Source organism: Macrobrachium nipponense, chromosome 31 (genome assembly GCF_015104395.2).
Source record: "Macrobrachium nipponense isolate FS-2020 chromosome 31, ASM1510439v2, whole genome shotgun sequence".
NCBI lineage: Eukaryota > Metazoa > Arthropoda > Malacostraca > Decapoda > Palaemonidae > Macrobrachium > Macrobrachium nipponense.
In genome coordinates, this window is record NC_061093.1 from 28,026,538 (window position 1) to 28,044,426 (window position 17,889).

Sequence of the window (17,889 nt, forward strand, 5' to 3'; positions counted from 1 at the left end):
TACACACACACACACACACACACACACACATATATATATATATATATATAATATATATATATATATATATATATATATATCAATAAGGGCACTCATTTTATAGTTAACTGCCACTTTGCTACTCAACGGCCAAGCCATTTGTCTTATAGGTAAGAGTAGTAGCACTAATGGTCTCTAGTTGCAAAACGTCAAGAGGAGAAAAAAAAGAAAAGCGCCAAGAGAGACCGAGGATCGCTGAAAAAATCCACGGCCTCTCGGTGATATAATTAGCAGATCAGCTGATACGTGGCGTGGCGCCCGCGGTAGTAAGGGCGTAGGTTTAGTAACCTGTTACCTAAAAGGCAATGAATAGGGAACACCCTCGTACGTTGCCTTTCCATGGGTAAAAGCTATAAGGATAAGAATGTGAATCGATACAAACACACACGCACACACTATATATATATATATATATATATATATATATATATATATATATATATATATGTGTGTGTGTGTGTGTGTGTGTGTGTGTGTGTGTGTGTGTGTGTTTATGGATGTTTATGTGTTTATTTTAGAAGACTTTTTGTATGTTGTTTTATGCATTAGAAAGCTAACCGAAGAAGAATAAGAAAAACAATGTTAGTAACTAAAAAAAATAGGAAGAATAAGCATTCCTTTTTTTATATCCGCATCCTACATGTATGATATCCAGCTGAAGACAAAGGGAAAGAAATCCCCTATTCGTACAACGACACGAGAGGGTACGAAGTTTCCCACTGTTTAAAAAAACCTGTTTTCTTAGTTCCCCGCATGTCCACAGCGCGCATAACCAGACTATTATTTAGGAACAGTGCGAAGTGGTATCAGCCAGTCTTGATCTGGCAACATTGGCTGCCTAGTCTAGTGGTATTCATAAGATCTGTTGACGGAGTAGGAAGTACATACGTAGTACTGTTTTCTTTTATATTTGAAGCTGGTCTCTGTTCCTCTTCCTTATCTTCTTTTATTTCTCAATCCTCAATTTGTTTCCGTCCATTAGTGCCTTGTTATACCATCTTGAACATAGGCGTTCAAATTAAACCAACTTTAACGAAGGAGAATCCGATTCCTTTCTGTGCCATCAGTAGCGGGCCAGTGATTGCTCAGGTACGGTAAGTTGTTTTGTTTTAATCTAGATCGTGGTGGTTTTAATCGTCTGATGGCGAATAGAAAAAGTAGTATGTGGGCAGGGCAGCGAACGTAAAACCAGTTATTCGTGATTACCTGGTTACTGAATGCTGTTTATTATGATCATAAAATAAGATCATAGTGCTAACATTCCATTGCTGCTACAATTGTAAATAGCATGCCTGAACATCAGTTGGTAATAGTGTCATTAGATTCTTTTCTTTTTTTCTAGGTTTGTTGTTGAATTTCCTGCGCTATTTCTTTATTGTTAATATAGTTTAATACAGCAGTTAGGTTAATTTTTATTGTCTCTCAGGTATTTTATTAGTTCCGAAGTGATTTCAATTAATATTATAGTTATATATATATACATATATATATATATAATATATATATATATATATATATATATATATATATATATATATAATATATATATATATATATATATATATATATAATATATATATTCTACATGGTAACATATCCTTGTGCTCTCCAGTAAATATTCCAGAACATCGTTTTTCATACATTCTCCCAAAATATATAGAAATGTTAAATCATAGTCCTAGTGTTATCAATGTTTACGTGGTAATTTAAATGGTTTTGAGGTAATTTTTCCGTCTGTACAAATACGTTAAACATTAATGACAAACAATGTGCGACAATTTTTAATATTAATTTTGTCGTTGGTAACTTTTAACACAGTTGCCAACGCGTTGTTCTTTTTTTCTTTATGCAGATGCTCTTCATGGAAAAACCAAGGACCGATTTATCTTTTTCTTTTTCTGATCCCTGCGCGAACATATTACGCTAACTTGGAATATAATCATATCCTCCTGACTCACATGAAGACTATGCATGAAGTCGGGCAAGGGCAGATGAAGTTGAAAAAGATAATATTGGATAGACCAGTTTGAAAATTTCCTGGTCGATGAATACCTTGTCATCCTAAGTGAACTAGTCTCTCTCTCTCTCTCTCTCTCTCTCGTCTCTCTCTCTCTCTCTTTATATATATATATATATATATATATATATATATATATAATGTGTGTGCGTGTGTGTTTATATTGTTTAAATAATATATTAAAACAAGAATCGACCAGCACAAACTTTAGTTAAAAATGAGCTGACTAAATCGACATCATTAAATTTTTCTAGTCTCACGAACTCTTGCGATTGGTGGTTCACTTCACTGGTTAAGACTATGTATCAAAATTAAACAGAATTCAGTTGAATTTTCTATTTCTAAGATAAACATCGCAGAAGCAGAAATAGCTCATATATGGCTATGCATTCCGTGCAGTATTATTCTCTCCAACAGCGTCCGTCGTTGTGAAGACAAAATTTAGGACATTTTGTTATTCTAAAGTGTTCTCTTGAAGCCTAGTGACGTTGCCATATGGGAGGATATTAACTGTCTTTAATGTGCTGTTTATTCATCACTTACGTAAATATAATATGGATCAGTAAGTTTTGTTGCTCAAAAATATGGTTCTAGGACAGTTTGATACTGGACATTTTGATACCGGACATTTTGATACCGGGCATTTTGTTACCGGACATTTTGTGACTAGGCTTTTTCACTACCGGACATTTTGATACTATTATAGAAAGTATAAATCCAAATTATGTATCAAAAGTAAGGAGTTACAAGTACAAAAATATATATATATATAGACAAAAATTTATTAATTTGTAAAACACAGTACAAGTATGATTAAAGAAAAAGCAACAATATTATCTAGTTAAAAATGTTTAATGTTATGAGCAATGCCACGAAGATATTGTATTTTATATGAGGGGTCATACCATTCCAGCAATTTTTTTTATACGCAGATCGGCGTCTCAGTATTTTTTCTTTGAGGTTGCGCTGTCTCCACGATTGAGATGGGCAATTCTTGTTGCACTGAGAGCCTCTTTATGTTTTAAAGCAGTTATAAGGGACCAAATGTTAGGATGCACATTTGTCACTGACGTTCTTATTGCATTATGAAATCCTTCAACATAGTTATTGGTGCGCGGCATACCATTTTCAATGCGTTCATGAACATTCCATAAATGAATAGGGAAGGCTGGCTCGACTCTTCGCCTTCGTTGGCCACGACCCCTCACTCCTCCAATATAATTTGTTTCGAAATATGCAACAAGCTCTTGCGGAAAATCGTCGTCATCAGTTAATTCTTCGAAGCCGTCAATAACATCGTCAATGGGAAGGATAGCAAGCGCGGGTAAACATCTCACTTTTAAACTAAAATTATCATCTTGGTGATAGTGATGTTTGAAACCTGATGTTACAACTTGTTTGTAAACATTTTGTGACAGGTGAAATAGGCAACAAGAAACATCTGAATTAGGGAAAATATCTAATAAACTATTGATGGCGGCTTTTTCAAAATCCATCATCACAGTGGCTGGTTCGACATTATGCAAGAGTTCTTTTATAGTAGTAAATAGTCTAGCATAAGTATCTTGTATCTTATTTGGCAACAAGGTGAACATTCTCGGAACACTAATGCCGTTGTCTTGAATATGTAAAGTGTACAGTTGATAATAAATAATTGGGCTACACTTAAAAGTTCCATCTACGGCACAATTTTTGGCTCTTTTGATGTCACTTATTCCCGAGTCAGTAGCAAATATTAAAATTCTTTCAGTATCATGTTCTCCACTGTCAAACTGTAGCCACTTCAAACCATTTTCAAGGTAACAATACTGATCAGGAATCAAATAACCATGCCGTACCTGAGGTATAGGCGGTACATTTTCTTCTATTTGTCTCCAACGCCTGATACTACGACTCAACGAATATACTGAAGCTAATTCTGAAATAGCACATCCATTCAGATTTTGGGTTTCTATACATATTATAGTACGAGGAGCATCTTGCGTTGAACCAGACATTATTTTCATTTGATGATGTGCTAATTTTGATTCCACTCTTGCTACTGTAGCACTGTGATTATGCTCACGTACAGTCTTAACGATTTTGTTGTCACTATCACCAACATAGGTGTGTACGCGGGCTTTACACATCCTATTTTCGCACTGCCAATACTGCTTTGAACCATCCTTATTAGTTTTGTGTTGATCATATATATAGTTTATCTCATCCCCTAATTTTTTTCAATTTTTTGTTGAAGCAATTAGACGAGCCATGGGAGATACAATAAGAATATCTATATTTATCGTTGATAGCTGAGCGTTAGTAGTTGACCCTTTGGTAGTAGACTGAGAGTGATAAAAAAACTGAGAATATTTAGGTTCCGACCAATGTTTACTATAAATAGCAGGTGTTTGAAAAAAAATTAAAACAACCAATTATAAGAAAAGTGTGGCAATTATATAAACAACCAATTATAAGAAACACTTATCTTCGCGCACACACATAGTGGTATCGAAATGTCTGGTATTAAAAAATCCTAGTCACAAAATGTCCGGTAACGAAATGTCCGGTATCAAAATGTCCGGTATCAATATGTCCAGTATCAAACTGTCCGGTCACCCAAAAATATAACTCATTACATCCAACTCTTGACTATTTTGTTGTAAAATTATGATGAAGTTAACGCTTGTATTATGTGATAATACATCCCTCATATCATCATATGAAAAAAGATGTATTTTCAGAGCAAGTAGAAACCCACAAACATTCTGATTTATCTTACAAACCAAACGTTTAAATGTGCAAAGATCAAACGTCTCTGAATTATTTTGGCAGTTGATTGTGAGGGGGAATTTTCTGTTACTCAAGAAGTCTCACTATATATATATATATATATATATATATATATATATATATATATATATATATATATATCTGTTTCAGGACGATGAGAGCGATACTACTTCTCCCGGTCTTGGCATTGCTCACCAGAACTCACGCTCATCTTGGTAAGCGTCTCTGTTGTTATAAATGCCTTGGCGTCATCGTCTTCATCGTCACCATCATCATCATCATTATCATCTTCATCGTCATCATCTTTATCGCCATCGTCATCCTCATTATCATCATCTTCATCGTAATCATTATTTTATCTTTATCGTCATCATCATCATTGTCATCATCATCACAATCGTCATCATCATCATCTTTATCATCGTCATCATCATCATCATCTTTATCGCCATCATCGTCATCGTAGACGTAATCATCATCGTCATCGTCATCATCATTGTCATCTTCATTATCGCCAAATCATCATCATCATCGTCATCATCATCCTCGTCGTATTCATCATCATCATCACCTTTGTCGCCATCATCACATCATCATCATATCATCATTATCATCACCATCACCGTCTTTATCGTCATTATCATCTGCATAGTCCTCGTCGTCATCGTTATCATCATCTCCATCATCGTCATCATCATCTTCAACGTCATCATCATCATCATCTTCATGATTATCGTCATCATTGTCATCATCATCACCTTCCTCGTCATCATCATTATCCTCATCATCTCCATCGTCATCATCATCATCATCATCATCGTCGTCGTCGTCGTCATTTCAACGCCGCTCATTCACTTTCACAAATCTCCACTTATCTCCAGCCCTATGAAATTCCAACACAACTTCTAATAATAATAAATTTGCTTTTTTGTTCCTTATAGCTCTGCCTACTTTCTTTCTCTTTCAATCATATTCAGAAAAATAATTGGTATTATTTGTAATACTCTCTAGACCCACCTAACATCAATCCCATGCGTATGAAAGCAACTTGGGCCTACATCATGAAACTATAAATATCCCATGTTGGAAATTTTGTCAAATGAGATTATGATCAAAACATTAAAAAATATTTACCATCTTATAAGTCTAGTAAATATGTCCGTCTTTTAACAGGTAGCTGCGAAGATCACTTCTTCGAATGCCCAACATGGCAATATTTTGGACGCTGCGACACGCATCTGGAATTCATGGCGAAGAATTGTCCTCACTCGTGCAACGTTTGCGTGGGTAAGTCATTCAAAAATGAGAGAGAAATAATTATATTTTTTTTAATTACTAAATATCATGACAGAAATGTACTTCAATTTCGAATCCGCTTTGCACTCGAAGGGGAATGTATTTGAGATGTGCATCTGCCCTGCAAGGATTTTAAGTTATTTCCTTCTCGTATTCGAGGCAGGGAGTGATGATATGTGTATATATGTATATATATATATATATATATATATATATATATATATATATATATATATATATATATACATATATATCAATATATATATATATATAATATATATATATATATATATATATATGTGTGTGTGTGTGTGTGTGTGTGTGTGTATGTATATGAATTCTTATCACATCACCGTGATTCATATACTACATACATCGAGCTACAAATGTCCTTTAATATCCAATTCGTTCTACCTCGGAATTAATATATTTTCACATATGTTAACCGAAGGGGAATTTTTGTTGTTGACAATAATTTCGTCCTCTCGTGGGTTCGAACCAGCGCCCAGCGGACAGAGGAGAAATCAGGATTTCAGCCAATCCTCTGTCCACTGGGCGCTGGTTCGAACCCACGAGAGGACGAAATTATTATTAACAACAAAAATTCCCCTTCGGTTAACACATATGAAAATATATTAATTCCGAGGTAGAGCGAATTGGATATTAAAGGACAATTTTGTAGCTCGATGTATATATATAATATGCATAAATGAATACATACACATTATAAACATACATAAATTCATTTTACATCTCTTTTCGGTACCCTTGTCAACAGATCCTGGATGCTTCGATCGTAACCACCTTTGTGGAGCCTGGACACAGCAGGGATTTTGTCGCACCTCCCGACAGGTGCAAGCAGCGTGTCCACACAGCTGTGATATTTGTCAGCTGCCGGAATCTCTTCTGCCGAAAACCATCACTAAGCCAGATTTTGGTAAGTGTTTTGAAATGCACGCATTACCAGACATATGTAGATTAATGTACAGTACACATACCGCTGGAAATAAAAAGCCCAACCTAAATTAGTATCAACTTTCACCGTAAGGGGGTAGTGCCGTCAGTGCACCTCGCAGGCGCATTGTAGGCATTACTTTAGGTTCTTTGCAGCGTTCCTTCGGCATCTCCATTCTATTATGCGTCTGGCATTTGGCTTAAGTTATATATATTGCTTAAATGTATCACTTGATTACAGTGCTATGCTTCCTGGATGTCGATAAAATTCTGACGAAAATGAACCCCTATCTTGCTTCCATGCGATCAATTTAGATTTCACTGATAAGATGGATAAAACTACTTTTACAAATTCATACATTGTATGAACCCCATTTTGTCAAAACTGATATGGTCTTGGAAAGTCAGTTTATCCTACCTTTGTTAGGGGAAAAACTTACACATCTAGTTTTATTTTGGCAGATATTTTTCGCATCAAATTGTAAGCATTTTTGTTGTTGACCAAAATCAATTCAAAATTTTGGCCTTTTACTTCTGTCATTTCGCCCTCTGGGGCATGGTCCAATAAATTGCACAACTTATCAACCTAAAAATGACAACTGAATGAATGCCCCAGCTCGAAAACCAAACTTATTAGCCAATTTCAATTCACGTGTAACTATTAAGAAATACATTTTTAAATATGTAATCTGTACAATTCACCATGCTAATATAATGTAAAATCATACTGTAATATGTTAATATTAAGGCCACAGTAAGAAAATTGTACCCTTGCGCAAATAAAATTATTGTGGATAAACAACACTTTACAGTACTCTTACTAATACTTAACTTTCTAAACTATTCTCTACCATGGTTAGCTAGCTAACTGCCCTCACTCTTCTTTCAACCATCTTACCTATCAACTAAAAAAAAAAAAAAAAAAAAAAAATCCACGCTTCAAGTCTGTCCTTTGTTTCCACTCAGACTGCGGGAGGCCAGTGTCGAGTTCCTTCATCAGAGGAAAGAGGCAAATCATTTTCCCCGGTGAACCTGGGTACTCTGTTTCTCAGCGAGAACAGGTGAGTGATTCATAATGACAGCTGTAAAGATGGTTTGTTTGTTTGTTTGTTTGCATAGTGTTTTTACGTTGCATGGAACCAGTGGTTATTCAGCAACGGGACCAACGACTTTATGTGACTTCTGAACCATGTCGAGAGTGAACTATCACCAGAAATGCACTTCTCTGACCCCCTCAATGGAATGCCCGAGAATCGAACTCGCGGCCACCGAGCTGGCAGACCAAGATCATACCGATCACGCCACTGAATTGAGTATAGAATTTAGGCCGAACGCCAAGCGCTGGGATCAGTGGTGTCATTCAGTGCTGAAACTGAAATTAACTGTAAAGGGTTTGAAAGGTGTAACAGGAGGAAATCCTCGCAGTTACACCATAAATCGATTGTTAGGAGTGGGTGCAAGACAGATGGAAGAAAGGGAATATGAAAGGAGGTACAGTAAAAGCAATGCAGTGTAACTGTTTAGGTACTGTGAACTAGTACATCTGACATTACTTTATGTGATTATTTAAAGCTCAGTAAACTCTAACACAAAAATATCTTTGAATATTTCTTGTTGAATTTTAAGTCGTCAAATTCAGCCAGGTACAAAATTTACCTTACTAGAAATGGTAGGTTTAAATAATACTGGTATCACTGAAGGGTCTTACACAGAATCCCAGGCGGCCATATAAACATAAGACTTTGAACACTTTTTCCTTTTTGATCTCTTTCCAGCAAATTGGACGACTAACAGTTCCAGCCCCAATAGGTAAGGTGTTTCAAGTCTTTATGTAATTCATCTGTAATGTTCTGGTTTTAGTTTATTTTCTCATATTTTCACTATGATTATTCTCCCAATTCCTCAACGCTTTCATGAAGGTTATTGGCTATCTGTGGCTATTTAAGTGTATTTAAACTCATCAGCACATATGCATATATATATATATATATTTATATATACATATATATATATATATATATATATATATATATATATATATATATATATATATATATATATATATATATATATATATATATATATATATATATATATATATATATATATAGAGAGAGAGAGAGAGGAGAGACGAGAGAGAGAGAGGGAGAGAGATTAGAAAGATTTATTAACTTGTTTAGTTTTTGTACCGTCCCCAGCCGATATAATCTATGGTATTGTAGTATCAAGCCATTAACGATACTTTTACATAACAGCTAAAGACTCCCTCTCTCTCTCTCTCTCTCTCTCTCATACACACACACACACAAAACTAACTCATTTATAACTGTAAGTATACTCTTATATCTCTTTGATGAATAACCGTACACAAAATACGATGTGATTTTCAAGTTTATTTGGTCACGTGACTCAAACTTTTAATTAAGTAGTTTACTAAAGTTAGGATTTGGAGGCAGTGTTGAAACTGGTCTATTGCTGCCTTCATTGGTTCAACACACACACACACACACACACACGCACTATTCGCACTATATATATACATACACACACACACACACATATATGTGTGTGTGTGTGTGATTATCATTGTCAGTAATCCTCAGATAACTCGACAGACATACAACAAAAAAGACTCACAATGCATGCCTAAGCTCGCACGCGCACGCAATAAAAAAAAAAACAGCAGTTACGAAAGCACTCATCGGAATAATCATAGGCTAAAGGAAACGTTACATCTCCGCAATTCAGATTGTTGTGTAAATCAGTGTGGCTTTTTCGAGCACTCGACCTCTGGTATATTATTTACTAAATGAAAATTAAACTTTTCTCGCGGCGTTTGTTGTAATCGCGGTACATAAAAAAAAGTCAAAAACAAAAGAACAACCAAAAAGATCAACCAAGTCGGGTCTTCGCCTACCCTGTAGTGCGACACGACTCTCCATGGCGGGAAAACTAAAAAAAAAACCTTCTCTCTCTCTCTCTCTCTCTCCTCTCTCTCTTCTCTATCTCTCTGCTACGTTTCTCTTCTCCTCTCTCTCTCTCTTTACGAGGCACAACCTCCCCCGTCCTTATTTATCCTTGAATGTTCGCCTATTACACTTCTTTCATCTCTTTAACTGCTGTTTTTGGATTTCATTATCTTCTTTAAAGTGCGGAGTGGAATTCATTTTCTAGAAAACCAGGGAAGTTCCGTTATTCAAAATTCACGAAGTGGCAACTCCGCCATGATGTTAATTCGGAATACATAATTGTACCAGAGTGACAGAGTCCAGTTTTTGTCCTCGGCTGGACTAACCTCAGTCTTGCATCATCCAGACCATGTGAAGGTGTATCCTTCCCATAACATCATTCTACATTCTGAAGCCATAAAACTCTTTTTACATAAATGATACATTTGTAAATACGTCAATATTTTGCTTTAAAACTGAATGTTTAACCTTTTTACTGTTACTATTTTTATTTTATTTTTGCTCAACTGTTGTCTACCTTCCGCCGTTTCTACCAATTCTTACTATTCTATCGTCCCTTTATAACAGCTATTTTACCTATTCTTGTTCTTCTCTTTCCTCCTGAGAGGGATATTTAGTCAGGAGCAAAAACCTAGTTCTAAACGGTGCTTAATTAATTCCAGTGATTGTACCTGTAAATTGAGTCATCAAGTAGCCAATTAAACCTGAAATTCCAGTACATAAATGTATTCTCTTTACTGATCAATTAGTGCTGAACCCTTTCATTGATAAAGAAAAGCATTAATGTTTACTGACAACAGTATACTTAATTTACTTGCGATAAGTTTTCGTAGATTTATTTGAGTTTCCTTTTTAATGTACTATGCTATAGTCACGTATAGTGCAATGATCTCATTCCTTTTGTTGAGAGAAAATAAACAAGCCCTCTGTTGCGTACCAAACTATTTTTACAGTTATCCTACCTAAAACGATGCTACCATTAATCTTAATATGTGAATTCGTAGGTATTGAAGGCAGGACTCCCTTGAGGATTAGCGTGAACGACGCGTTCTGCGGAGCAACAATCATCCACGAACGGTTCCTAATCACAGCTGCTCATTGTGTGTTCAGCCAAGAGAGACCGTGAGTTCGTTTCTGTGTCTATTTTCATTGTCATTCTTAAATTTTTCCTCAGGATGGCATACTAACATGATTCAAAATAACATTTATGATATATTTATGATATTAATTTTCCATAATTGCCATAATATTCTCGTAATATGAGTTAACTTTCTGTCTCCTGTTTACTAGGCCTATAATGGTTCGTGTCGGTGAGTTGGACTTCTCATCTGACAACGAAGCGCGGTCTAGACCAGCTGATTACAGAGTAAAGCGCGTCATAGTTCATCCGAAGTTTAAGTAAGTACTCCGTTTTAAACGAAACCCTGGGAGCTCCTTTTTAGCATGTGACTGATAACAACGCACAGTGCCTTAGGATCCAATTCATGCATGTTCTACTAACAATATGACCTTACCTGGTTCGGTTCCCTTTTTAGATTAGACTTAGGCAACAGTTCTTAGCAAATTTTCCCACCTTATGTTTGTGATATAGGCAGAAAGTATCGAGAGAGAAACTGGTTTAAAACTGATGTCTTTTCTGCTGTTGCATGAAAACACAAGCGCAAAAAAAAAGAAGTAAAAGATGCGCCGGAGAAACCGGTTTTCTGTGCAGCGGCTGCAAGGTATAATCAAGGCCACCGAAAATACATCCATCTTTCGGTGGTCCCGGTATAATGCTGTATGAGCCGCGGCCCATGAGATTTTAACCAAGCCCGGCGGTGGCCTAACTTATATCGTTACCAGAAGCACGATTATGGCTCAATTTAACCTTAAATAAAAAAAAAATAACTACGAAAGCTAGAAGGCTGCACTTTGGTGTGATTGATGATTGGACAGTGGATGAGAAAGCAACATACCGATTTGCAGCCCTCTAGCCTTGGTAGTTTTTAAGAAAACTTAATAATTATGTGAGAGACAATGGAATTCAATGGGGATACCATTCTACCTGTGTTAGTCTCATAACCACCTGTATTTTAAAAATAATTTTTTTTTATCACGCTAAATTACGTATTAGTTAAAATGTGTATTATCATTATGTTCATCTTTTTTATACTTGAATAGGCGCAATTCCCTAGAGCGCTATAACGACATAGCCATCATTGAGACTGTGGATAAGATGCAGTTCAACGACGTGGTCTTCCCGCTGTGCCTTTCTGACAGAAGGCCATCTGTGGGGTCCATCGCAACTGGCTCTGGCTTCGGCTTGGTAAACCAGAGTAAGTACTCTGAATACTTAGTCCTTTGATTTTTCTTTCCGTTACATCAGCCTCTTTAAACATTTCCTTTATCATTCGCCACTTCTGTTTTCTACTAGTTAGTCGTTACTGTAGTATTATGCTTAAACGTTTTCGGTGTTCGCATTTATGTTTGCGAAGAAAACGGCCAAAATTATTTATTTTTGTGTTGCTTCATAAGTCATTCCTACTGACAGTCATCTACTCAAAGTATATTTCTTAAATTTGGTGTGTTAACTTCTTCATCTCCAAACAGGATTACTGGAAGCGCGCGGGTGTGTGTGTGTGTGTGTGTGTGTGTGTGCGCGCGCGCAAACGTGTAAGCACGGCTTCTCAAGGTTACTCTCCTACCCTAGGACTGCCACAGGGAATGGGGACTTACCTGCGGATTGTTTTATTTGTATGTTTAACAAACGAAAAATTTTCGAGTTAATAAATAGAAATGCCTTATTTACCAAAGCATTTATCCTAACTCGAAAAGCGTCAGTTAGGTAGATTAAAAAATTCGTAATTTTCTCAACATTAGTCAAGAAAATTCTTCTTCAATAGCAAGTTGCATTTGTTTCCAGCGTTTACTGAAAGATGTGGCCTCATGCCAGCGGGAAGATTTATTAATGACTCTGTCTTGCAGCTTATTGTTACGGATTTAATATTGATTTGGAACATTTGGAAAACACATCAAACAATGCAGCATTCTCGTGGATTTTTCTCTAGACAGTTTTCAGTACTTACAGAAAAATAAAATCTACTTTTGTGAGCATACACGAAAAACACGTGAGCACAAGTAAAACCTCTTTGCATTACTGCCGTTAGCGCTGTGCATAACTCTATCATTTTTGCAAGGCAAAAGAAAAAAAAAATACAAAGATCAAGGTCAGTTTCTATCTTTTTTCTCTCGTAAGGAGATAAACCGAGCACGCAGTCGCACAGATTCATCAAAATGAAGGATAGCTGTTGGCCACGATACCTTGTCAACGTAACATATACTTGCATATTTTCTGTTATGGTGCTTGAATTGCATACGAAAGTCGGTGACTGGTGACACTCTCAACAACCCTTCTTTCGTTATGTATATTCATGGCTTAAGAGATTGCTTGTGCGTCTATTCATGGTAATTTAGCCAAGATACCATACTTGTCGTTTTACGCTTGGTAGGGACCATAGTACCATATTCCCAAACCTTGGCCGATGCCACATTCTCCGTACAAAGAATGGTTAAGAACTTAAGATTTCGCCCACTTACCTTTTTACGGCATATTCCGGTTTTCCAAAATGTATAGCGGCATACTATTAGAAAAATAATGCGTTCCACTTACTGATTTTGTATCTTGACTCTGCTTTTAATGTCCCATATTTCAAACCAAGCATTAGGCCTACTGCCTTGGATGGATAATAATGTGGCAGTCTTCTTATTTGCTTCTGGAGTTTCTAGTCGACTTGGGTTGCTATCCCAATTTTATTTTAATTGATCTGCCATCATGAAAATAAATAAAACGTTTCCAAAAGTTTAATGATCAGGACGAATTACTATAATGCTGCAATTGATCTTCACAAGCATATGATATAAAATACTCATATTAAAGCATTGATATATATTTATATTGTGTGTATGTATGTAGGTATTATGCATGCATGTATTACGTATATATGAATCACGAAGACATGGAACATGATGAATGAAATAAAGGCAAATGCCACGAAGGAAAAATTAAAACAACAGAGTGGATGCTGGGCCTCTCTACTACAATGGACCTTTACTCTGTTTGTAAAGGAGCATGTATGTGTGTATGTGCCATAAACACTTTAAAATGCATTGAGCAATTTCAACCAAATAACTTACCACCTGGTATGGGAATGGGGTAGGAAAGGGGTGAAACATAAAAATAACTGAAAACGGCAGGTATTAGTGTCTAATCCAAAGTTCTCGAGGTCTCTGAGATGAGCAGTGACACTCCCGATGCACTTCAAGTTCTAGTTCATCCCGGATAGAAAGGGGGCCTGAGAAAGGGCGACATAAAAATAACCGAAGATGACAGATATTAGTCTAATCCATAATTTTCAAGGTCGCTGAGATGAATTGTGACACTCCCGATGACTTTTAAGTTCAGGTTCAGCCCCGATAGGAAGTGGCAGTGGGTGAGAAGGGGTGAAAAATTAAATGTCAAAATTGCTGGGCAATGGAGCAGAAGCAACTATCTTAACAGGAAAGGGAGAGAGTGAGGGAAAGAGAGAGAGTAAGAGGGAGAGAAAGTGAGAGAGAGATTAGAGGGGTTATGGAGGAGAGAGAGAGAGAGAGGAGAGAGTGTATCAGTTGTCATTCAGAGTTTTCCCAGGCAGTGCCGAGTTGGTCTGTTTGTACAGATATATATATTATATATATATATATATATAATATATATATGTGTGTGTATATACATATACATGGTATATATATATGTATACACATATACATGTATATATATATATATATATATATATATTATATGTGTGTGTGGTGTGTGTGTGTGTATGTTTGTGCTCGCTGCTCAAAAACTCATTGTTTTTCCTCCTTTTCTATTTTTCTAATAGCTCATCGTTCAACCCACGCACAGGAAGCTGATCTTAGGATATTAGACTCAAGACTTTGCGAGGCTCGGTACGCAAGCGAGGGTCTGGTGACACTATCAGGCACCAGTATCCTCGGTTCATACAGACATCCGACATTATCTGTGCTGCCTTTCCCGGTACAGATGCCTGCCAGGTGAGTAGATGGGCGTTGATCTCTCTCTTTCTCTATCTCTCATATATATATATATATATATATATATATATATATATATATATATATATATATATATATATATATATATATATATATATATATATATATATATATATATATATATATATATATACTATATATATATATGTATATATATATATATACATACATCATATATGTATATATATATATATATGTATATAATATATATATATATATATATATATATATATATATATATATACATACTACATATACATATATAATATATATATATATATATATATATTATATATATATATATATATACTCTTGTAACAAATCATCTGCCCATGTTTTACCAGTGAACACGGCCACAGAAGGAAGTGCTCGAAATATGTGATTCTTCTTCTTTCCCGAAATATATGATTGCAACGTTTTATGGGACTTTTATCTTCATATGCATAAATCTATATATATATAATATATATATTATATATATATTATATATATATATATATATATCACGTTGTGTATTTCCATCCAGTATGTCACGAGTACAAAGTCTAGAACAGAGAAACCAAGTGATGGACGGTATTTTTCCGCTCCTGAACGCTCATCCTAACGACTTACTCTCCCGCAGGGCGATTCAGGGGGACCCCTGTACCAGGACGCCAACGGGCGGCGTTACTTAGTTGGCGTCATAAGTCAAGGTATCCCTTGCAGTGGACAAAGTTATACCTTACCTGGATTCTACGTTAGCGTCGCAGACCACATCGATTTTATCAATCATGTCATCTACCCGAGTAGTGCTTAAGAGCTAATTCATTTCGCTTAACTAAGGAGCCAGATAGGGTATGCGGTCATTCGCGTATTTTGTCATGCTCTCTGAAATCCAATGTAAATGATCCGATTGAACTTCTAGCATCGTTAAGACTTTTTAAGTACAGTTTATAGTAACAGGTAAGTTTGGGTCCAACTTCTTCGGAAATAATTTTGACAAATGACGCCAATGACGGCCGAACTCCAGATCTCAATTAGGCCTAGTGTGTCAGCCTATACTCGGTTTTTTTCCATCTGTCCATCCGCCTGTGGTGTTTGCGTCAGGTAACACTGCGTCCCGGGCTTTAGATAGTTACATTCAGCTTACATTCAACAATAATAACAATATCCTATTTCGAATATTAACAGTGTAATTCGCATACAGTAAATTATTAAAACACTTTTCAGTTGCAAATGTACACCCAGATATCCTTTTATTTACCTAAAACTTACACATAGCGTAACTATTTACAGCCCGGGACGCAGTGTTACCATACAAAAACACCACAGGCGGATGGACAGATGGAAAAAAACAGAGTATAGTTGGTGTGGTGATATGTTTTTGTAAGTGAAGAATCTGAAAATTAATTAAAATTCCACTATTTCTTTGTTTTGAAGTGTTGGCTAATCCAATGCGTAATCTCCTTAGCAGATGTAATAAAAGACAGTAATAATCCACACACGGGTTTTATTCACGTATACCTGACGCTTAGCTAATGTTTGCAAGTATTAAAGCTCTTCGGACATTATTCATCTTTATGTGTATTCTACGTCCTTATTCAGTGATTCTTCGGGTTATGATGCTCCTTTAATGCATGGTTTCCATCCCGTTTCAAGTATTTGTTTAATCCTTTCTCTCAACCACTTTTGTGAGAAATCTTGCTTAGTGATATTACAGATATTGTTATTATTATTATTCACATGAAACCTGTTCATATGAAACAAGCCCACAGTAGCCAGTGACATGAAATTCAAGCTTCCAAAGAGTATTGTATAAGAATTCTGAATCGGCTACAGATTCGAAATTCATCCTAGTTTTGAAAATGTATTTACTCATCCAGAATGGGAAACAGTGAGACTTCTAATAGTAGTTTCTGGTACTCTTTAATAGTACAAAGTTCGTTTTCCTTATTTTACGGCAGATCCCAATCATAGAAATTATGAATCTTGAATGTGATTCAATAGATATTATATAGGCTACACATCCACACTGACAGAGTCATGGTAACGCTTTTGGCTAGTACTGGTACTACACCGCAATCTATTCAAATATGCAAGCATCGCTTAAAAAAAAAATAGCGCACACAAACCCAGCCTACAAGCCAAATGAGTGAACTAAGTTAATACATTATATTTCAATAAAGCCTTAAATCTCATGATAGGTACTGTAGCTAAAAAAATCTGGCATTGGTAATTGGCTGTAAATACATAATCAAAACCTGGAGATTTTAAGAACTTGTCTCCACAACTCCGTAATTTGAGTATCTCTTCCACAGCTATTTACCTGTTAATACCCACCTTCACATCTACATTCAGTCCTGTCTCCGTCTTCTTGCTCTATTGGACTCACCCTGCCTCCTCAGCCACCTTTCATTGATCTGCTAAACTATTTAGCCTTAGTTACTCAACAGTAATTATGTTTTTATTGATCAATAATTATGTTGAGGTAGAAATAACACCCGTCCACAAAACGTCTGCCAAAATTTATTATGAAACGAGCCGTTGAAACAGTAATAGTTAGAGGAGGCTCATAAAAAAACAGCGACCTAGACTAAGGATTAATCGCAAATCAACTTTGTCATTTCGTAATTACCAACTGCTTCATCAGTGAAGCCAAAGTAGCCTATTAAGGAAGCCCAGTCTTCTTACAATCCCCAAGTTAAACCGATTTAGTCACTTTACAACAGTGAATTAAGCCAAAAAAATCGATCTGACCAGTCAGTCGCC

General features: G+C 35.9%; 1 protein-coding gene across 6 annotated transcripts; it reads left to right on the forward strand.

The window, feature by feature from the left end:
- Positions 1-833: 833 nt before the first annotated feature.
- LOC135206728 (phenoloxidase-activating factor 1-like) lies at positions 834-16,620 on the forward strand. Of its 6 annotated transcripts, none has more exons than XM_064238189.1 (11): positions 834-1,133; positions 4,979-5,043; positions 6,002-6,115; positions 6,903-7,061; positions 8,045-8,139; positions 8,854-8,887; positions 11,052-11,169; positions 11,338-11,445; positions 12,208-12,362; positions 14,949-15,120; positions 15,764-16,620. In XM_064238189.1, exons 2-11 carry the CDS (start codon positions 4,983-4,985, stop codon positions 15,813-15,815), a joined length of 1,068 nt encoding a protein of 355 aa, XP_064094259.1. In that variant the 5' UTR covers positions 834-1,133; positions 4,979-4,982; the 3' UTR covers positions 15,816-16,620. The 6 variants fall into 6 exon arrangements, with proteins under 6 accessions (XP_064094259.1, XP_064094260.1, XP_064094261.1 ...); XM_064238190.1 differs by having other exon boundaries at positions 834-1,128; XM_064238191.1 differs by having other exon boundaries at positions 850-919.
- The last annotated feature ends 1,269 nt before the right edge of the window (positions 16,621-17,889 follow it).